Source organism: Schistocerca cancellata, chromosome 3 (genome assembly GCF_023864275.1).
Source record: "Schistocerca cancellata isolate TAMUIC-IGC-003103 chromosome 3, iqSchCanc2.1, whole genome shotgun sequence".
NCBI classification, from domain to species: Eukaryota; Metazoa; Arthropoda; class Insecta; order Orthoptera; family Acrididae; genus Schistocerca; species Schistocerca cancellata.
In genome coordinates this window covers 242,521,152-242,544,369 of record NC_064628.1, presented here as the reverse complement: position 1 = coordinate 242,544,369, position 23,218 = coordinate 242,521,152, and the positions used below count along the sequence as shown (strand labels likewise).

At 43.5% G+C, this 23,218-nt stretch overlaps 1 protein-coding gene across 2 annotated transcripts in view; it reads right to left on the bottom strand.

Moving 5' to 3' along the window:
• Positions 1-23,218, bottom strand: part of LOC126174876 (ATP-dependent translocase ABCB1-like) — a 208,510-nt gene that overhangs the window by 83,695 nt on the left and 101,597 nt on the right. For both annotated transcript variants that reach the window (XM_049921289.1, XM_049921288.1), the window contains exons 8-10: positions 12,444-12,639; positions 3,584-3,808; positions 168-293 (exon numbers count right to left, since the gene is read on the bottom strand). In XM_049921289.1, coding sequence (XP_049777246.1) covers positions 168-293; positions 3,584-3,808; positions 12,444-12,639 — 547 coding nt within the window. The remainder of the gene's footprint in view (positions 1-167; positions 294-3,583; positions 3,809-12,443; positions 12,640-23,218) is intronic.

Below are 23,218 nucleotides of genomic sequence, written 5' to 3'. Positions count from 1 at the left end.
AGACATGCGTCGCAGACAAAGAACTTAAAGGTTCGTGCCTGGTTTAGTTGTGCTTTAATCAATGAGTGTACCTTTAGTAGAGAGATAGTCACATCAGAAGATGCAGAGAATCTCTTCGTAAGAAATGACACACTATGAACAGTGAATACACCGCTTGAGCTACGCACCGCTCCTCGTAGTGGGTCGTAGAACCTCTGGATGAGTTGGATGCACGTAGACTTCCCGCAACCAGAACTTCCGACAAGAGCCACCGTCTCGCCACTCTTCATCCGTAGGTTCAGACCGCGGAGAATCTGGAAAGCAAGATAGTTCATTATAACTTATTCTGTTTTAGATTGCGCGCAGTATAGACTACTATACGTCTAATGCTTTAATAAGGAAATACCGGTAGTCCACATCCCTGTAACCCTTGATTACGATCTAGTTTAATAATGTCGTTGTCACGTCACAACTGCTTCTAAACCCGTGGGTTATCCAGCTCACGATTCCAACGCAAGAAAATGACCTCCTTCGAGATACTTAAATGTCTAAACTGAATTAGTCTATTATTGGTATCACATGTATAAAACTGCAACACTAACACATTTTGACGGAAGGAACTCTCAGAATAGAAGACCGGTATCTCGCGAAGCGTTTTTCACTCGTTGTCCTTCAACCTGCTCTCACGGTAAGAGGGTATTACGAGTTGCTATTATGAAATGCGTGGCTGTCTTCAACAGTCAACCGTTCCCCTGCTCGAATACGACAGCGTTGCTCAGAAATGAGACAAACTTACTCGTTTAGTGTATCTCGCCTAGCTATAGCGTACAAAACAGCGAGGTGATCCCAGACGGTTAACATGTAGCCATTTTAAAAACTAGACCGGTTTTATGCGGCCCGCCACGACTTTTTCTCCTGTTCCAACCTCTTCACCTGAGAGTAGCACTTGCACCATGTGTCCTCGGTTGTTTGTTGGCTGTATTCCAATCTCAGTCTTCCTCTGCAGTTTTTACCCTCTTCAGCTTGCTTTAATACCACGGAAGTTATTTCCTGATGTCTTAACACGTGTCGAACCCTCCTGTCCCTCCTTTTTGTGTTTTATATATGTTCCTTTCTTCTCCGATTCTGCGGAGGCCCTACTCATTCCTTACCTTATTAGCTCACCTAATTTTCAACTTTCTTCTGTAGCATCACATCTTAAATGCTTCGATTCCCTCCTTTTATGATTTTCCCACAGTCCATGAGTCACCACCATACAATGCTGTGCTCCAAACATACATTCTCAGAAATTTCTTCTTCAAATTAAGGCCTATATTTCCTACTAGTAGATGTCTCATGGCCAGGAATGCCATCGTTGTTTGTGCTAGTCTGATTTTTATGTCCTGCTTGCTTCGTCTGTCGCATGATGATTTCCTATCAGGGTAGCAAATTATCTTAATTTCGTGTACTTCGTGATCACCAATGTCGATGTGAAGGTCACTTATTGGAAAAAGACGGACACCCGAGAACAGAAATAGACGTACAAAATTTTGAACTAGGAAATAATCACCACATTTCTACTTTTCGAGCCGACCGTTGTTGCCGAGCGGTTCTACGTGCTTCAGTCCGGAACCGCGCTGCTGCTACGGTCGCAGGTTCGAATCCTGCCTCGCGCATTGATTTGTGTGATGTCCTTAGGTTAGTTAGGTTTAAGTAGTTTCTAAGTCTAGGGGACTGATGACCTCAGATGTTAAGTCCCATAGTGCTTAGAGCCATTTGAACCATTTGATCTACTTTTCGATTATGAAAAATCGAAAAGAATTCCACTGAGTGAAGTACGACTATCATGAGAGCATATTACCTACCCGACCGTAATTGTACATTCGTAACATGAAGCAAGATCTCTACTGAAATACGTGATCCCTATCTAGCTTTATGACAGAATATTTAGTCTTCGTCATAGTGTCTATTTTTTTTGGCAGTTCAGACGTCTTTTACTTCTCTTGTGATTTAGCAAAATAGAAGATAATTTACGTTAAGACGACAACATAACACTCCACCACTCTCCACCACTCCAACGAACGATTCCATAAGGAAGACTGTTCATAGAATGTTCCATACTCAGATGGGAGCAGAAACAACTCATATGCCTTCCTAAGAGAGGTCTGGAAGAAATGTTGACTTTCACTATCAGACGAACCTGTAGGTATAGATATTCATAGGAGCGTGAGTGGGCTGCCGTTGTGTTCCATTCGGTGTAAGCTCGTGCAGTGAATCATAGGGAACAGATAGAGGAAACCCCAGTGAATGGTGGCTGCAAAATTAGAGTCACAGACGTTAGAGTGAAAGCAGTTTCAGGCACTTTCGCATGGTAGAAATGAGCATGGGGGCAAACGAGAATACTGAACCTGTTGAAGAAACAAAAGATTTTTGCTTAAACATAATCCCTCTCATTTCACTAGGCCCTGACAGTGTTACGACGCTCACAAGACATTGCAGTGTGGTTTTTTTTTAACTGACTGTAGCAATATCTATAGCGATGTCAATGGAGAACAGTGGAGGTCTTATCATGAAAATCAGTTAACTAGATCCAATATTACGAATTTGGCCATATGAGCGTCTTTACTGCTGAGCAAGTGAGTACTGATCCAATTCTTTGACCACGATGAGTTTCCTGTACTGAATCGGGGCTCTCTTAAAATTCAGTGTCTTCTTCGGCATTTTCTTGTTGATTTAAAACACAAAATATATATCCTCAGTAATAGAAAAGGAGACTTGTGCTACCTGTAAAGACAAATCTTGAACCCAAAATTGGAGTAGTTGCTCTCGGAAATTTAGATAGCGCAGTCGATCACGAGGCCACCGAAGGAAGATGAGACCAATATTTATGAAATTACGAAACAAGTTTCCAAGACGGGTAATTAGTTGTGCGCGCGTAAAACTTGTGGCTGGTATTTAGGTCGGACAGAATTATATTGCCGCTCGTGGTAGCCGTGCGGTCTCGAGCGCTTTGCCACGGTTCCCGCGGCTCCCCCCCCCCCCCCCCCCAACTCCCAGGCCGTAGAAGGTTCGAGTCCTCATTCGGGCATCGGTGTGTGTGTTGTCCTTCGCGGCGTAAGTTATTTTAAGTTAGATTAAGTAGTGTGTAAGTCTAGGGACCGATGACCTCAGCAGTTTGATCCCATAAGACCTTACCATAAATTTCCAAAAGAATTGTATCTAATTTCTGGTTTGTTAAAGTTGTACGTTTCTGAAACCTATGGAACACATGTGGTCAACGTTACCGTGATTAATAATCAGTAAAACTAAAGCTTCCATAATCTAGTTGTTAGCCTTGCTACCTACGAAGGTTCGATTCCCAATGAGTACCTTACATTTTTCTGTGATGGAGAAACCTGGAATGATGTCTTCTCATCCTCGTAAGGGCACGTCTATAGCTAGTTGAGAAAAACTATCATATACCCTGCCGAACTGCCGTCGGACGTAAAGGCTTCCATAAGACCGAAATCGACATGATAATATTGTTAACAATAGAACAGTTACTGACAAAAGTTAAAGCTGCTACTGAAAGTAGAGACGGCTTTACCATCTATGAGGTGTGTGAGATTAGAGCTCGCGCACTCACCTTCACGCCCTTGCGTGTCGGGTACTCGAAGTGTACGTCCTTGAAGACAACGTCGCCCTTGACTCCTTCAAGCCTCTCGCCTTCCTCGGACATGCTGTTGATGGGAGATTCCCGGTCGATGACGGAGTACACCTTCGCTGCAGCGCCTCTGGCTATCGAAAACGCCTCGATAAAGGGCGACGCCATACCTAACATCCAGGAACCCATCATCACACAGAGGAACACCTGTGGTGGGAAAAAAGCACTCGGTTAAGTGGCGAACGATACAAGTTCTGCTGCTCTGTTGACCAGCATGGACTCCCACTGACCTGTATCTACTTGTTCTGGATCACTCCAGTTCGAAAAATCTCTTGATAAATCCATGCCTAGGACACAAGAACGTGACCAAGGCAGGATGGTGCTAACCATCAGAAAAGTGAGATTAACGTTGGAAAGTAGGAGATTACATAATGGCGGAAGTAAACTGTGAGGACGGGTCGTGAGTCGTGTTAGGACAGCTCAGTCGGTAAACAATTGCTCACGATAGGTAAAGGTCCCGGGTCCGCGTCCCGACCAGAACACAGTTTTAAACTGCTAGGAAGTTTTACATCACCGCAAACGCCGCCGCAGAGTGAAAAATTCAACCTAGAGATTAGGATTGTTCTTCAACGGTTGTGTTTGCTTGTGCTGGAACCCACAGGATAACGTCCTCATCTTACTAATTCATTAGAAAATGCAAAATGTTGGTAAACAATGACATAATTTTGGTGTGTAGCTCGTAGGCTACTGATAACTAAGTGAAACGTGTAATGGGTCCCTAGGGTCGAATATCAGAATGAACCGAACTGATACCGAGATTACAATGTCAGACACAAAAGTAAATATTACGAAATAGATTTGCATGTTACGACTATACCATGACGTCAGCTGTTTGCAACATGGGCTCTAGTCCAGGTCCGGCGCGAACTTTAATGTGTCACGAACAACCCACGTCAGTGTATAGTCGTAGAACGCTACTCTATTGCCGGCCATTGTGGCCGAGCGGTTCTAGACGCTTCAGTCCGGAATCACGCGGCTACTACGGTCGCAGGTTCGAATCCTGCCTCGGGCATGGATGTTTGTGATGTCCTTAGGTTAGTTAGGTTTAAGTAGTTCTAAGTCTAGTGGAGTGATGCAACCCATAGTGCTTAGAGTCATTTGAACCATTTGAGCTACTCTATTTCCTAATGTGAACCACTGCTGTAATCGTCGGTAACAGTGTATTGTCAGAGACAGACACTGTACGAACACAAATATTGTAACCACCAACGAAAGTAAATTTTGCTAATAAGACTCCCTTATTAAATGAATGCGTACATATATTTTCTACGCTATACCTTGAGGATATGAAGGATTTTTGTCTATCCATGACAGCTTTATGCTGAGGTAGTTTGTCGTATGAAGTTATCTACTCTTCCTAAAATAGTAAATATGAGTCATAAATACGCACTTTCAACATTTGACGAAACTAGTATTTATTAAATGAATTATCAAAAATAACTGACAGTCGTTAAAGGAAGGGAACACCAGATAGATGCAGTATACCACGAGTTAGATAGTATTTAACATACGTGACAGATCTGAAGAATGTAAAACTACTTAAAACTGCGAAAATAGCTTCATAAATAGTAGGTTACCATTCATTTCATAATTCTTACTGTCAGTAAGCTTTCGTGAAAGGAAACTAAGAAAAAAGACGAAGGAAAAACAGCATTCGTTAAGCGGCAAAAAGTGTATATCCGACAATCTGACGAAAGACAAATTGTTTTCAGCAAGACTCCTCCCCACTGCATTTAAATAACATTTTCATCCGACCAGTATTTTGCCTTTGCCGGTTACCAGGAAATAAGGCACGTTCATTACATCGCGTTGGGATTATTTTTTTCATCTTCATGATTCATCCCGATTCGTAAACGGCATGAGGAGATTTTATCTTACTTGTATGTTATGAAATAATGCCGTCCAGATGTAGGTAACACGCTTTATTTCAAGATGGTGGAGTAACCCAAAACACTGTTGGATGATAAAATCATTAAAACGCAATACAGAGGTATCTAGAATTAAAATATCTTTCATGAAAAGTACGCAAACTTCGTAGCACCGCACGTAAACAAATAAATAAATATTCCTAATAATTTTTCTATTGAAACGTTTATACAATTTTTGCTGTTCGACTAACGTATAACTTACTTGCCGGTTGGTGATCATTTCGGATGATTCGGATTCAACACGTTATGACAGATGGAATCGGACATAAGCATTCAGTCCTTCACTGAAAAACTCATACATCTGCAATAGTCAGAAGAATTGATGGAATGTGCTGCTCGAGTATGACTCTTATTAGGTAGTTGTAATGAAAGGAAAGCACTGTACACTGAGGTGACAAAAATCATGGGATAGCAATATGCACAGACACAGATGGTGGTGGTATCGGGTACACAAGGTATAAAAGGGCGGTGCATTAGCGAAAATATCATTTGTACTCAGATGATCCATGCGGAAAAGTTTCCGACGCGATTAAGACCGCACGACGAGATTTGAAAGACTTCCAACGCTGTGTCAGGAGTGTCCCGAAAATACCAGATTTCAGGCATTATCTCTCACCATGGACAACACATTGGCCGACGGCCTCCACTTAACGACCGAGAGCAGCGGCGTTCCGTAATTACGTCAGTGGTCACAGACGAGCAACACTACACGAAATGAAGGCAGAAACCAATGTGGGACGTACGACGAGCGTCTCCGTTACGACAGTGCGGCGAAATTTGGCGTTAATGGGCTATGGCAGCAGACGACCGACGTGAGTAACTTTGCTAACAGCACGACATCGCCTGCAGCGCCTCTCCTGGGTTCATGATCATGTCAGTTGGATCCTAGACAACTGGAAAACCATTGCCTGGTTAGAATGGTCCAATTTTCAGTTGGTAAGAGCTATGGCAAGATTCGAGAGTAACGCAGACCCCACGAAGCCACAGACTGAAGTTGTGAACAAGGTACTGTGCAAGCTGGTGGTGGTTCCATGATGGTGTGGACTGTGCGTACATTGAGTGAACTGGGTCTTCTGCTCCAACTGAACCTATCATTATCGGGAAATGGGTATGTCCGGCTACATGGATGACATTTGCAGCCATTTGACGATGAAATTTTTGTGGATGACAATGACTCATGTCACTGGGCGACAACTGTTCGCGATTGGTACGAAGAACATTTTGGACAACTCGAGCGAATGATTGGGCCACACAGATCGCTCGAAATGAGTCCCACCGAACATTTATGTGAGATAATGGAGAAGTCAGTTCATGTATAAAGTTCTTCAACGGCAACTTACGAATGGCTGTAGGGGCATCATGGCTCAATATTTCTGCAGGGGACTTCCAACGAGTTGTTGAGTACATGCTACGTCGAGTTTCTGCACTGTGGAGAGCACAAGAAGGTCCGACACGATATTGTCAGGTATCCCATGACTTTTATCATCTCAGTGTATTTTGTCTTATGAACCTAACGCTCCTACACTCACATTTACTGGTAGTCTTTGAGACATTGCGGTTATGAGCTTGTCGTTTTCCAAGCCCAAACAACTTCAAGCAGAAGAATGTTGTCAAGAAGGGCGACAAATCAAAGGACAAAATTGTCGACCAACAAGGAAAGGTATTCGGATACATCGGCTGACGCCAGAACGACGGCTAGCGGGAAAAAAAGACTTATGAATTCATGAATCATTACACGAGTTTCATTTCAATCGGCAGAGCCCAAAGCACCACCTGAAAACGTTTCGTTAACGTTAGCCAGATAATGCGGAAAGAATTCAAGTACATATCCAGTAAGGAACTGAGGAGCACGGTGTGCGCCCCCCCCCCTACCCCTTTAGGAAAAGAATAAAATCTCCAAACCGAATCCGCAACTACAGACCACCTTACGATGAAACACAGCGTGCCACTGCCACCCCTTCCTTTTTCAGTTACGAATGATCTGTGCGAAGAACAACTGATGGTAAGCCTCAGTGTGAGAGTTTTCTTCACGGTACTTTGGCGCGATAATGCACAGGGGGGATAAAAATACAGGTTGACTGTTCTGGGAACGTACGCTGTGATGCAACACGCCTGTGGTTCCAGAGCTTGCCACTGGAGATGACTATACATCTCCGCGTCTCTTTCGCGGGTACTACACGAACCAGTTACGAAACCCGCTGCTCTTCAACATTCAGTACCATTTTGAAGAAAACCAGGATATGTCAGCGAAAAATGCTCCTACAAAAACACAAATATGCTCATATTTTAAAAGACTCTGACTGAAAATTGGGGTACCAGCTGAAACACTTTACCTTCCTCAGCAAGTATAAAAATTTTCCCAAATATTTTGAGTTGCGAACACATTTGCGGTCTCTTCCACATGCAATTCGCCTCCCACTCGCACGCACGACCTCTTCTAACTGTAGCTCACTCTCATCCACTAGTCCATTGCTGCAAGTGGCTGACACTCATCCACTCTCACTTTCTTGTTCTCACTCACTTATTCAGCAGAACTCATTATGATTCTGTCTTTGTGTCTCACTGTCATAGTGTCACTCCCTCACAGCTACAGTCTGCTTCTTTCTGTCCTACTGTTACCGTCTTCTCTCACAGCTCCTGGCTCCCTCTTCCTGCTACTATCTCATTCCTTCCTTCTCACTGCTCCTTTATCTTCTCACTGTCACTATTCCACGTTGCCGTTGTCAAAGACTCTCACATTATCATTGGCTCTCACCCAATTCCAATTTCACCTTCTCTTTACTCCTCTCACACTGGCACTGTCTTCACCACTCTTTTCCTAGCACTGTTCTGTCACTTTCTTTTTTGCTGTCATTTCGGCCTGCTATGGACCACGAAGATTTTTATCTCTTACCTGACAGTGTTTTCCTCTTTTGCCAGTAGATTTTCATTTTGGCTGACTGTACTTCTTTTCTCTGTTTTGATCATTTGCAGGCAGGACGTGGAAGTGGCGTAGTAAGCAAAATAAAGTTTTTAGTAATTTTGACTTTTTCTCTGAAAACTTCTCGATCCTGAATGTCATCAAATGAAATTTCAGTTTCCTGTAAATCCTTTTTAACTTGGCTTGCCCAGTTTGAACACGATTTTGTTTTTGAAATTGGTGAATGTATGCTATGAGTAAGTCTTTGGGGGTTCATTCTTTCCAGATGACCAAAAAACATAATTCTCCGCTTCCTCATGCTCGTAACAATGTCCTCTCTATGTTTGTATAATTCACAGTTGTGTCTTCGGCGGAATTCTCCGTTTTCTTTGATAAGGCCAAGGATGTTCCTCAAAATTTTCCGGTCTTTTATTTCAAGTTTTCGTAGTGGTTCTTTCTTCGTCATGTTTAAACATTCTTATGTATAAAAAGCTGATGATCTAATTACAGTGTTATAATGACAAAGCTTTAGGTTTAAACACGGGCTCTTGCTTTTGTATAAGTCTTTGCACAGATGAAAAGCACCTCCTAGTTTATAACACCTACTATCTACAACTGCATTTTCTGAACCGTCAGGTGCAATTATTTCTCCAAGATATTTAAATTTCTCGACTGCTTGATTTTCTCTTGTTGTATTTCAATATGAGGAGGAGCGTGTTTGATGTTTGTGATCAAATCAGTTTGGTTAAATGCTATTTTTAGGCCAGTCTTAGCGGCAATTGATTGTATACTGGACACTTGAACCTTAGCTTCTCAATATTATTTGCAATGAGTGCCAGAAGATCAGCAAAAGCCAAACAGTTTTCTTTATCTATTAACTATCTTCCACTGTCACTTTATTCCTCTTTCCTCTCTTTCTCTCACACTGCTATTGTCTTCCAAACTCTTTCTATGCCACTATCTCCCAGTATTTATACACATTAGCATGCCAAAATAGTTTTTAAATGTGATTAGGCACGCAGAATGGGGCAGCTGGCATCCCAGTTCTGAGACAGTCTTTTAAAAAAAGCCTTTTTTGTGCTCAGATAGGTGCATTTTATCACTGGATCCCTTTCTTCCCTGCCACAGCACGGCATGTCATTCATATGAAAATAGCTTTATGGGTCGCTAACATTTAGACACTTTACTTATGTAAAATTGAAATAATGGAAAATTAATTTTATACCTCAGACAGGATTTTACTTGCACAGAATTTTGCATGTTTTTTAGTATTTTAACGCTGAATTCCCAGAACCCTTCTATTACTAACGGCGGCATTTCACATCATATTTCTTCGAACTACGTCACTTTCTAAACTGTCCTTTCGCCTCACACCGGATATTAAGTGCATATTTTACGTGTGCAAGTAGGATAACGTTCAACCTCTGTATCTCGGAAACCGATAAAAATAACAAGGAAAGGATTAAGTTTGTTCGAGATCGGGATCTAAGGAATGTATCGTAAAAATTTCAGCCATTCGCTGATCACAAAAGTCTTGGGATCCGCTGCTCAGTTTTGGTACCCAAAAACCACACTTCTCTGGTTTTCTCTGGAACACACTTTTTAGCTTTTCTCTGGTACCGTCCATGAGCTAAATGGTGTCTCTACAAACCCATTAAGGTACGCCGTGGAGCATGCCTAATGCAAAAAGGAATCAAGTGATTTGTCAAATTTTCCTAAGCTGGAGGAAGTGTCTAATATTCAAACTTTGATCCTGTTCTATAGGATAGTCACAGTGAGACTATCCTTATGTTGTGTATGGACATGATCCCTAGCTCAAAGCCTGTCCAAAACGCTTGACCCTTCGTTTTCTGTCGCCAATAGAATCTGAGCCCTGTAAAAATAACGCTGTAACGCGCTACGTTGTGAAACATCTTACTTAGTGCATGCTGTTGCATGCGAACCGATAGTTGACGATGATTAGTAACAAGTTTATCCAGAAACATTGGTAGTGAAATCTCGAAACTATTTCGTCATTCAGTGCGAAATTAACATGTGTCGTCGGCCCCTCTAGTCCAGAGTCAGGGTATCGTCTTCAGAATTCAGTGTAGAATAAGGAACACAGAACACATTATTCTATTATGATTTCGTAAAGTAAACAGATACATTTGAGAAGCCTGCCTCCCTAGCAGAAATAGTCCACTAGTCCTGGACCCTATGTAACATTAACAATATGTTATTTCGGGTCCGAATGTACTTAAAATTTCTAGCTATAATTTTACCGACAAACTAGGTTCGAGATCATTATACAAAATGAAGAACAGTGAAATTACAGAAAAAAGGTTCAATGTTATTTCTTAGTATGACTTTTTTTTCGAAGATGGGTTTAGTTCCGGTATCCATGTTGGAAAATAAAAAGTTTTCTAGCTCGAATGTTCTATTTATTCCCGAAAGATGTTTTTGTATTTTAGTTACTTAACAACATACATGACACACTCCAGGGGGGCAATACCGGTTTATTTGTTAAAATTCAGCCAGAGATAAGGAGTAAAAAATCTAAAAACTTTCGTTTTAGGTACTTCCTAGTATTGAGCTTCTGTCGACAGGGTCGTAACGAATGTGAACGGAGCGCGATTTATGTCAATAAATGTGCTACGACTACAGTAAGCTATCAGGGATTAATGTGTTCAGTGATTTAAAATCATAAAACGTTCCCTGTGGGAAAAAGTCATTTCGAACCGAAATTCATGTATAGGTCATGCATTACGACTTCCAAAATGCAAATAATTCTAAGTAGTTACCAAAATATTCATACTGACTTAGGTACAGCAATAGCCCATAGCTATGAAAGATAAATATCAAGTGTATAGTTCGAGTAAAAAGTGTGTATCTACTTCAGATAAAAATTTCCCGATAATTTTTAAAGGATATTAGTCACTTCAGTTCGCTAAATGACGAACCTAGTGTTCGAAAACGTTCTCAAACTATAATATAGAATGTGACAGATGTATTCGTCCTACTGAACTCTAAGCAGTAAGAGGTATGTTCGGTAAGTAATACAACCCATTTTTTCTCAGCCAATTTCGACTGAAAAAATGCATAATTTGTTGTGGGACATCGAGGAATATTTATGCTTCATCTCCTATAGTTCCCTGAAGTTCCGACAGGTGGCGGCACCTTCAAAATGGCGTCTGTAACGGAGATGCGTTCCAAGCAGACAGTTGTCAATGAGTTTCTTTTGACGGAAAAAGAGCATCACAGATATTCATATGTGCTTGCAGAATGTCTACGGGGACCTGGCAGTGAACAACAGCACGGCGAGTCGCTGGGTGTGGGGTCTGCCATCGTCGTAACAACGTCGCACAAACCCGTCCGATCTCCCGCGTGTCGGCCGTCCGCACACAGCTACGACTACTGTAACCTTGGAACGTTCGAAACTTTACATTCAAACACCTCACGGTTCAGCTGGACGTGTCTGTTGGTGGTGGTGACACCCTCGTAACAAGGATCAACTCTGAAGTGTACTGTGTTACCCTCAGGAAACTGAAGAGACGACTTCAGCATGTACGTCGCCACAAAAATGCAAACGAACTTCTCCATTATAATGCAAGGCCACCCAAGAAAAGCTGACCAAACTTTGGACTGTCCTTCCCCATCCACCGTACATTCCAACTCTCCGACTTCCATCTGTTTGGCCCAATGAAGGCTGCACTCCGCCGGAACCAGTATGCGGGTGCAGCAAGACGTTGGCTCCGTCGTCGACCAGTAGAGTCGTACCATGAGGCATACAGGCCCTTCTAGCAAGGTGGCGAAAGCCGTAGCATTGAACGGAGATTTGTTAAAACTAGGGTTTTGTAGCCAAAGGAGTGGGAAACAATTTGGTGTATTGAAATCCTGTATAAAACTAACCTGTTGCGTTATACATTGGACGCTTATCGTAGAATACCCAGATTTCCACCGGCGGGCGGGTACGCACCGTGAGCATGGTTGCTGCGTCGTATTGCCTCTCGCTCTCTGGGTAGTCCCTGTCCCTGAGGATGAGGCCCACGCCGTACCAAAAAGCGAGCCCGTAGCTGGCGAAGGCGCAGAACCACTGGGCGGCATTGCCGAACCCGTTGATCATGTTCCTCTTCACGCTGAACTTCATCGCCGCCTCCAGTTTCTTGTTGTACCTGCCGAAAATGAGTGAAACGTCATTTACTCTCACATTTAAATTTTCAGTGGAAAGTCACGCCGTTTTCGTCGTTCTGTGCCTCTGCGGTATGGAAGTGGACACGAAGAATAGAAGGGATATTAAGCCCTGCTCTATTCGACATTTCCAGAACGAGCGTTTTCATATTTTATCATAAGTTTAAAATAGTCTTTCGTTTTCACTAAAGCTCAAAAAGTGTGCTTACTTGTAGTGAGAATGGCCACTCCAATGTGATATACAAGTCATGGAATACCGATACGCACTTCTTCAGATTGCGGTAGTATAGCGTACACAAGTGGTAAAATGGCAGTGCACTGGCGGAGCTGTCATTTGTGCTAGCGTGATTTATCGGAAAAGATTCCCGACGTGTTTAAGACGCACGACGGAAATTAAGAGTCTTTCAGCGCGGTATGGTAGCTGGAGCTAGACGAAAGAGACATTTTATTTCGTAAATCATTAAAAAAAAAAGCACTCCGTCGTCAGGCCACGAGTGGCCTACTGGGACCATCCGACCGCCGTGTCATCCTCAGAGGAAGATGCGGATAGGAGGGGCGTGGGGTCAGCTCTACTATTCGGTCGAGTAGCTCCTCAATTGGCATCACGAGAGTGAGTGCACGCCGAAAAATGGCAACAGCGCATGGCGGCTGGATGGTCACCCATCCAAGTGCCGGCCACGCCCAACAGCGTTTAACTTCGGTGATCTCACGGGAACCGGTGTATCCACTACTGCAAGGCCGTTGCCTGGAAATCATTAGGGAATTCAATTTCCCGAGATCAACAGTGTCAGGAGTGTTGCTGGTACACCAAATCTCAGGCATTACCTCTCACCACGGACACCACGCGGTTCTAGGCGCTTCAGTCCGGAACCGCGAGACTGCTACGGTCGCAGGTTCGAATCCTGCCTCGGGCATGGATGTGTGTGATGTCCTTAGGTTAGTTAGGTTTAAGTAGTTCTAAGTTATAGGGGACTGATGATCTCAGATTTTAAGTCCCATAGTGCTCGGAGCCACTTGAACCACTCACCACGGACGACGCAGTGGCCGACGGCCTTCAGTTAACGACTGAGAGCAGCGACGTTTGCTTATAATTTTCAGTGATAACAGACAAGCAACGCTGCATGAAGTAACCGCAGACGTACGATGAACGTATCGGTTTGGGCAGTGCGGCGAAATATGGCTTCAAGGGCCGTGGCAGCAGACGAGTGACGCGAGTGCCTTTGCTCACAGCACGGCATCACTTGCAGCGCCTCACCTAGGCTCACGACCGTATCGGTTGGACACTAGACGACTGGAACACCCTGGCCCAATCGGATGAGTCCTGATTTCATTTGGTAAGAGCTGTTGGTAAATTCGAGCGTGGCGCAGACCCCACTTAGCCATAGACCGAAGTTGTTAACAAGGCACTGTGCAGGCCGATGGTGCCTCCGTAATAGTATGGGCTGTGTTTACATGGAATGGACTCGGTCCAGTGGTTCACATGACCCGGTCATTGACTGGAAATAGCTCTGTTCGGCTACTTGGAGACTTTTTTGCAGCTGTTCTTGGGCTTCATGTTCCCGAACGCTGGAATTTTTATGGACGACAGTACTCCAAGTCACCGGGCAACAATTGTTCACGACTGGTTTGAAGAGCATTCTGGACAATTGGCGTGAGTGATTTGGCCACCCAGATCGCCAGACATGAATCCCATAGAGCATTTAGGGGTCATAATCGACAGGTCAGGTCGTGCACAAAATCCTGCACCGGAAACAGTTTCGCCAGTATGAACGTTTGTAGAGTTAACATGAGTCAGTATTTCTGCAGGGGACTTAGAATGACTTGTAGAGTCCATGGCATGTCGAGCTGTTGCATTACGCCTGACAAAAGGAGGTTCGACGCGATGTAAGTAGGCATTCCTTGACGTTTGCTCCCTCAGTGTATACTGCACATAAATGAAGCAGGTGAAAGGGAATACTCTCGCTTAAAAAACTGAATTGATGGAAAATGCAAAATGGTTAAGTGGAAATGGTTAGAGGGCAAATGGAAGGATGTCAAACCGTGCATAATTAGGCTATGGGTAGATTCCACCAACAGGAAAGCTGAAGTTTATTTAGGAGAAAATAGAATAACCAGAGTGCACATAGCAAGCCAGTACTAAGCAAGGAAGGGAAACCTGAAAAGGGAAAGAACTATCTAGAGAGTGTATGTAAGGGAACCAAATTTAAGAACAATATTACTGAAAGAGGTAGCGAATGGGGTGACGCTGCGTTAAGCACACTGGAGTCGCATTCGGGTGTAAGACGGTTCGAATCCCCGTCACACCATCCAATTTAGGTTTTCAGTGATCGCTTAAGGCAAATGCAAGCTTGATTCTTTGGAAGTGCACGTTTGATTTCCTTCCTCAAACTTACCTAATCAGAACGTTTACTCTAATGACCTCGTTATCGATGGGACGTTGAACACCAATCTTCCTCCCCCCTCCCCCATTTTTTTTAATAAAAGGTGAGTAAGTAGATGAAGACGAGATTGGAAATACTGTGAGAAGAATTTGACAGAGCACTGAAAGATTTAAGTATAATCAAAGCCCCTAAAGAAGACGACCTTCATTTGGAATTTTTGAGAAAGACAAACATACGTTCAGAGCAGCGGTAACCAACCTGGTCCCCACCGTTCACTAGTGGGCGTTCCAGGTTCATGGTAGGTGGTAGGCAGCAAGCGGTAGGGATTTTAAAAATTTTCATCAACAATGTAGAAAAAGATAGATTGATACTTACCATAAAGAAGACACATCAAGTTGCAGACAGGCACAACTGAAAGAGACTTCCATAACTATGCCTCTCTGCTAACTTCACGTGTCTTCTTTACGATAAGTAACAATCTGCCTTTTCCTACATTGTTGATATCCTTACCTAGAGTTTCCACTGTATGAAAAATTTTCATTAGGTTTTCATAAAATTTTGATATAGTTTTCATTAAGTAATTATTATTATATGGCTTAATTTGCTGTAACTCTGCATTATAACTTTAATAAAATAAAGTTACATTCCTAATTTGCTGTGGACCAGCGTGTGTGTGTGGGGGGGGGGGGGGAGGAAGTTTTACAAGTGACGTAGACGCAAAAGTGGGTCGTAGGTAAAAAAGGTTGACTATCTCTGGTTTAAAGCATTTGTAGATTTACAGAAAGTTTTATACAACATTGACCTGACTACATTCTTTTAAATTTTGAACCTAGCAGAGGTAAAATACAAAGAGCGAAAGGTTATTTACAATTTGTACGGAAACCAGACTGCAGCTACAAGCAAATACTAATAATAATGGCGTGTGACGAAGGCCTCCCGTCGGGTAGACCGTTCGCCTGGTGCAAGTCTTTCGATTTGGCGCCACTTCGGCGACTTGCGCGTCGATGGGGATGAAATGATGATGATTAGGACAACACAACACCCAGTCTCTGAGCGGAGAAAATTTCCAACCCAGCCGGGAATCGAACCCGGGCCCTTAGGATTGACAGTCTGTCGCCCTGACCACTTCTCATTTTGTTCGCTTTTGTTCGTTGCATCTGCTCGGGGCGGACGTCGTAAGACATCCGTTTATGTTCGTTATTGATCGATTAATTCAGTTTTTTTATTACAGAGGGCAGCTAACCCTCTGACCCAACACGCTGAGCTACCGTGCCGGCTATCCACTCAGCTACCGTGGGCGGACTGCAGCTACAAGTGTCGAAGAATATGAAAGGGAACCTGTAATTGGGAGAAGATTTAATTCAGTGATCATCTGACAATGACATAGGATTTGTCATCCAAAATACGATGAAAATAAGCTGCTCTAAAATATACATGCAAATTGAATATATAAATATGCTCTATGAGGATAGGGCAGGTGATGTTTAAGAAATATTGTAAGAGTACAAGCGAAAAAAGAGTTATGGAATGTAGCCGAATTAAATCACGCGATGCTGAGAGAATTAGACTAGAAAATGAGTCACTAAAAGAAGTTGATGAGTTTTGTCATTTGTGCAGTAAATTGACTGCCGCCGAAGTTGAAAGAAAAATGCAGACATGCTATAGCAAGGAAAGAGTTTCTGAAAATGCGAAATTTATAAACATCTAATATAAATTTAAGTATTATGAAGTCTTTTCAAAAGTCTTTTGTCTCGAGTGTAAACTTATACAGAAGCAAAATGTGGACTAAGCAGTCATCAGCCTTCTGACTGTTTTGATGCTGGTCAGCTACAAATTCCTCTCAAGCGGCAAAATCTTCAACTCAGAACAGCAGTGTAACCTACGTCCTCAATTGTTTGTTACGCATATATAGTCTCTGTCTTTCTCCACAATTCTTACGCTCTGCAGCTACCTCTCGTAACAAGGAAGTTATTCCCTGGTGTCTTAATACATGCTCTTTCATCCAGTCCTTTCTTCGTGTCAGTATTTTCCATATGTTCCTTTCTTCACCTATCCTGCGAAGAACCTCCCCATTCCTTACTTTATCAGTCATTTCAACATTCCTCGGTAACACCATATCTCACACGCTTTGATTCTTTTCCATTCCAGTTTTCTCACAGTCCACGACTCTTTACCATAAAATGCTACGCTGTAGACGTACATTGTAAGAAATTTCTTCTCCAAATTAAGACCTATGTTGGTTACTAGCAGACTTCTTTTGGCCAGGGATGCCTTTTTTGCCTGTTCTGGTCTTCTTTTAAGCTTTCCTTCTCTCATTCATTGTGGACTATTTTGCTTCGAAGGTAGAAGAAATCCTTAATTTTTCCCACTTCGTGGTCACTAAATCTGCTGTTAAGCTGCTCGCTATTCTCATTTCTGCTACTGCTCATTACTTTCGCCTTTTTTCGGTTTGTTCTCCGCACATATTCTGTACTCACCTGACTTTCGCTCCTGTTCAGCAGATCCTGTATTCTTCTTCACCTTCACTGCGGATACCAATGTTATCAAGGGGTCTTATGATTAATATCCTTTCACCCTAAATTTTAATCTCACTCTTGCTTCGTCGAGATGCAGACTGAACAGCAGGGCCGAAAGACAGCATCCCTGTCCTACAATTTTCTTTAATCCAAATATTTCTGTCTTGGTTTTTCAATATTATTGCTCTCTATTGGCTCTTGTATATATTGTATATCATCCGTCTTTCCCTTTAGCTCATTCCTATTTTCATCAGAATTTCTAACGTCTTCCACCATTTTACTTTGTCGAATGCTTTTTCCAGGTCGAAAAACCCTATGAATATGTCTTTTTGTTTTCCTTCAATCGTGCTTCAGCCGCATCAGAACTGCTCCTCTGGGGTTATCCTTTTGTATATTATTTTCGTCAGCAAGCTGGATGCTTGAACTGGTCAGCTGATTGTGCAACGACTTTCACACATTTCGGCTCTTACTATCTTCGGAACTATGTGGATGATGGTTTTAGAAAGTCTGATGGTACAAATATCTCGCCGCTGTCGTACATTCTATACACCAACGTGAATAGTCGACTAGTTCCTACCTCCCCAAATGATTTTAGAAATTCCGGCGCAATGTTAGCTATTCTTACTTGATCTCAACTCTTCCAAAGCTCTTTTAAATTCTTATCATATTAGTTCTCCGGCTCACATTGGTCTTCAATGTACTCTTTCCAGATATCCGATCTCCCTGCGTGTGACAGTGTGAATTCCCATTGCACTGTAATGTTACCCTCGTTGCTTTTAATGTCACCGAAGGTCGTTCAAAAATTTTCAAATGTGTGTGAAATCTTATGAGACTTTACTGCTACGGCCATCAGTCCCTAAGCTTACACACTACTTAACCTAAATTATCCTAAGGAAAAACACACACACCCATGTCCTAGGGAGGATCCGAACCTCCACCGAAGGTTGTTTTGACTGTTCTGTATGCTGAGTCACTTCTTGCGACAGTCATTTATTTTTCGATTTCTTCACATTTTCATGCCACCACTTCGCCTTAGCTTCCCTAAACTTCCTATTTAGTTAATTCCTACGTGTCTTGTATTTCTGTATTCTTGAATTTCCCTGGACATTTTTGTACTTCTTTCTTCCGTTGATCAGCTGAAGTATTTCTTCTGTTAATCATGGTTTCCTCGTAGCTACATTACTTGTACTTGCCAACTTCTGTGATTACCCTTCAGAGATGTCCATTCCTCTTCAAGTGAGATGCCTACTAATCGATTCATTATCGCAATATCTACAGCCTCAAGGAATCTCAAACAGATCTCTTCATGGCTTAATATTTCCGTATCCCCCTTCTTTGCGCATTGAATTTTCCTGACTAGTTTTTTTTTTTAAATTCAGCCTACTCTTCATCATTACTAAATTGTGGTCTGAGTCTATATCTGCTGCTGGGTACGCCTTTCAGTTCAATATCTGATTTCTGAAACTCTGCCTGACCATGATGTAATCTAACTGAAATCTTCCCGTAGCTCTTGGCCTTTTCGAAGTATACCTCCTCCTCTTGTGATTCTTGAACAGAGTATTCGCTATTATTAGCTCAACTTTATTGCAGACTTTCTCCTCTCTCATATTCCTATTGCCTAGGCCAAATTCTCTTCGTTCGTTCTCCTACAATCGCGCTACAATCCCCCATGACTATTACATTTGCGTTCTCCCTTTACAGGCGGAATTACTCGTTCAGTATCCTCGTATACTTTCTCTATCTCTTTATCTGCTGCTTGCGACACTAGCGTGGAACTCGTATGGCATTGACGTGTACTAGTATACCTGAAGTATTCCTGTCGGCATTTGTTTGCTATAGAAACTAATGAAAACAGCCCTATCACCGAACTGCTCACAGTAGCTCACTCTCTGCCCTACCTTGATATTCATAACAAATCCTACTTCGTTTTACCATTTTCTGCTGCTTTTGATAGTAACCTATAATCAGTGTGTTTTTTTCCATTTCTCTTCACTGACCCCTACTATATCTAGTAGACTGAGCCTTTGCATTTCCCTTTTCAGATTGTCCTGCTTCACGGAGTGTTTCAAACTCCTGACATTTCACGCCCCGACTCATAGAACATTATCTTTTCGTCGGTTTTCTCCGCCTTGACAGTCCCCTCCAGGAGATTCAGATGAGGTCTAGTCAGGAATCTTTTCCCAATGAAGAGAAATCATTATACTTTATCAATTACAGGCCACATGCCCTGTGGATAAACATCATGTGTCTTTATTGCATTGGTTTCCAGTGCCCTCCGCATCGTTATGCCTTTGACCACAATTGAATCGTCCCTCTTTTAGGAGCAGTTTTCCGTCAGAATGGCAAGAGAGTGCCCTGAACTTCAGTCCGCTCCTACCGAGTGGAGTAGCGCAGTAGTAAGCACAGTGGACTCGCATTCTGGAGGATGACAGTGGACCTGCGTCCAATCATCCTGATTTTGGTTTCCCGTGATTACCCTAAATCGCTTTACAGCTCCGTCTCTAGTGAGATCGTTGTCGACAGAATGTTAAACACTAATTTCCTCCTCAATCCCGCTCCTCCACCTTCTCTGACAAGGCCGTTGGCAGAATGAGACTGACTCTTTATGCCGAAACTCTTCGGACGTCGTTGCTGATGATCTTTATTCAAAATTTAAGCAAGGCGTGGTTCCACCCATCCATATCCCTAGATCAAGGGGTAACGTTCCTAGAAATACACTCCTGGAAATGGAAAAAAGAACACATTGACACCGGTGTGTCAGACCCACCATACTTGCTCCGGACACTGCGAGAGGGCTGTACAAGCAATGATCACACGCACGGCACAGCGGACACACCAGGAACCGCGGTGTTGGCCAGCGAATGGCGCTAGCTGCGCAGCATTTGTGCACCGCCGCCGTCAGTGTCAGCCAGTTTGCCGTGGCATACGGAGCTCCATCGCAGTCTTTAACACTGGTAGCATGCCGCGACAGCGTGGACGTGAAGCGTATGTGCAGTTGACGGACTTTGAGCGAGGGCGTATAGTGGGCATGCGGGAGGCCGGGTGGACGTACCGCCGAATTGCTCAACACGTGGGGCGTGAGGTCTCCACAGTACATCGATGTTGTCGCCAGTAGTCGGCGGAAGGTGCACGTGCCCGTCGACCTGGGACCGGACCGCAGCGACGCACGGATGCACGCCAAGACCGTAGGATCCTACGCAGTGCCGTAGGGAAGCGCACCGCCACTTCCCAGCAAATTAGGGATACTGTTGCTCCTGGGGTATCGGCGAGGACCATTCGCAACCGTCTCCATGAAGCTGGGCTACGGTCCCGCACACCGTTAGGCCGTCTTCCGCTCACGCCCCAACATCGTGCAGCCCGCCTCCAGTGGTGTCGCGACAGGCGTGAATGGAGGGACGAATGGAGACGTGTCGTCTTCAGCGATGAGAGTCGCTTCAGCCTTGGTGCCAATGATGGTCGTATGCGTGTTTGGCGCCGTGCAGGTGAGCGCCACAATCAGGACTGCATACGACCGAGGCACACAGGGCCAACACACGGCATCATGGTGTGGGGAGCGATCTCCTACACTGGCCGTACACCACTGGTGATCGTCGAAGGGACACTGAATAGTGCACGGTACATCCAAACCGTCATCGAACCTATAGTTCTACCATTCCTAGACCGGCAAGGGAACTTGCTGTTCCAACAGGACAATGCACGTCTGCATGTATCCCGTGCCACCCAACGTGCTCTAGAAGGTGTAAGTCAACTACCCTGGCCAGCAAGATCTCCGGATCTGTCCCCCATTGAGCATGTTTGGGACTGGATGAAGCGTCGTCTCACGCGGTCTGCACGTCCAGCACGAACGCTGGTCCAACTGAGGCGCCAGGTGGAAATGGCATGGCAAGCCGTTCCACAGGACTACATCCAGCATCTCTACGATCGTCTCCATGGGAGAATAGCAGCCTGCATTGCTGCGAAAGGTGGATATACACTGTACTAGTGCCGACATTGTGCATGCTCTGTTGCCTGTGTCTATGTGCCTGTGGTTCTGTCAGTGTGATCATGTGATGTATCTGACCCCAGGAATGTGTCAATAAAGTTTCCCCTTCCTGGGACAATGAATTCACGGTGTTATTATTTCAATTTCCAGGAGTGTATATTACAAGCAGCTCCTATCCTCCAATTGTAACCTAGATTTACAAAAGGTCGCTTTTTGTTGTAAGAGAAACGACACAATTTGAAATACTGTCCCAAATATTCCCAAACGGATATTCCACTACAAGCTCGTCTCGTATTCGGTTAAAGATACTCGACGCTACAACGTCTTCGAGGTAGAGAAATAAACGTATAAAAAAATGGGGCGTGGTGGGGGAGGAGGGGGACAGCTACTAAGTGGACGGTGCTGCGGTTGTGTTAATCGCGAAGCGTTTCGGAACCTCCGCTTTGTCTTCATGCGGTCAACTGGAACATTCAGCCAATTTGCAAGGATTTGAAACAGACAAACGATAAAGAATTTTCACGCCAGGTTCAATGACCCCAAAATCATGTGGTGCATAACTCTGTCTGTATCCAACACGTATTTCATTCATACTTCGATCCTGACTCACGTTATTTGTTACTCTTGGATTAAGGGGCATATTTCTCACTATCTCTTCTTCTGATTAGGGCTTCCCAACGACTAACTTTGTCATCTATTTTAGTAATCCGTCTTCATTTCGCAGATTTGCGAGGCTACTATTTATTATCTCTTGTTTTTCCCTCGTCGAGGTCCCACATCCAAACGACACTGCATTGCAGACGTACTCTTGAAGAAACAGTTTTTAGAACTTAAATTTATTATTTGATATTTATGGAGCCCTTCTCACGTCGAATGTGCAAGTCGTTGAAAATTGCGTTTGACATGAAGGTAAGTCATATACATTACATGTAACCCGTTAACGCGAATTCTTCCTGATATTTATGTGGCTGCCTAGGTGCACTAGCGAATCAGCTTCAACTTCCCTTACACAGTAGCCGCATTGGAGATTATCCACAGATTGTAGGGGCCGGTTTAGCTCATGACGCTTTACAGGAATTCCGAAACCACCTCCTCGTTGGAAACCTGAAAATATACTATTTATTTTCATTAATGATTACTTTCGCTGTAACTAAGCAAGAATTGTTAGCCCTTATAGTCCCAGAGTAGCATCGGACTGAGACTGTCTACATCTACGCAGCATTTCACAATTATGTGCACGGCAGACGGTTAATCGAGCCACTTTCCCACTGTTTCTGGACTGTTCCATTCTCAAACAGCGCAAATGAAAAGAGAACATTTAAATTTTTCCCTGCGCTCTCCGATTTCTCTTATTTTGTTGCAATGAACCTTTCTCCCTACGTAGATACGTGTCAACAGAATATCTTCGCATTGGAAGAAGAATGTTGGAGATTGAAATTTCGTGAAAAAATCTCGCCGCCACGAAAAATGCCATTGTTTTAATGATTGATACCCTAACTCAAGTATCATAACTGTAACACTCTCGTCCATATTTCACGACAACACAAAACGTCCTGCCTTACTTTGAACTTTTTCGATATCCTCCGTCAATACTACCTGGAAGGAATCCCATACTGCACGGCAGTACTCTAGAAAACGAGGAATAAGCGTAGTGTAATCTCATTAGTAGACTTGGTACGTATTCTAC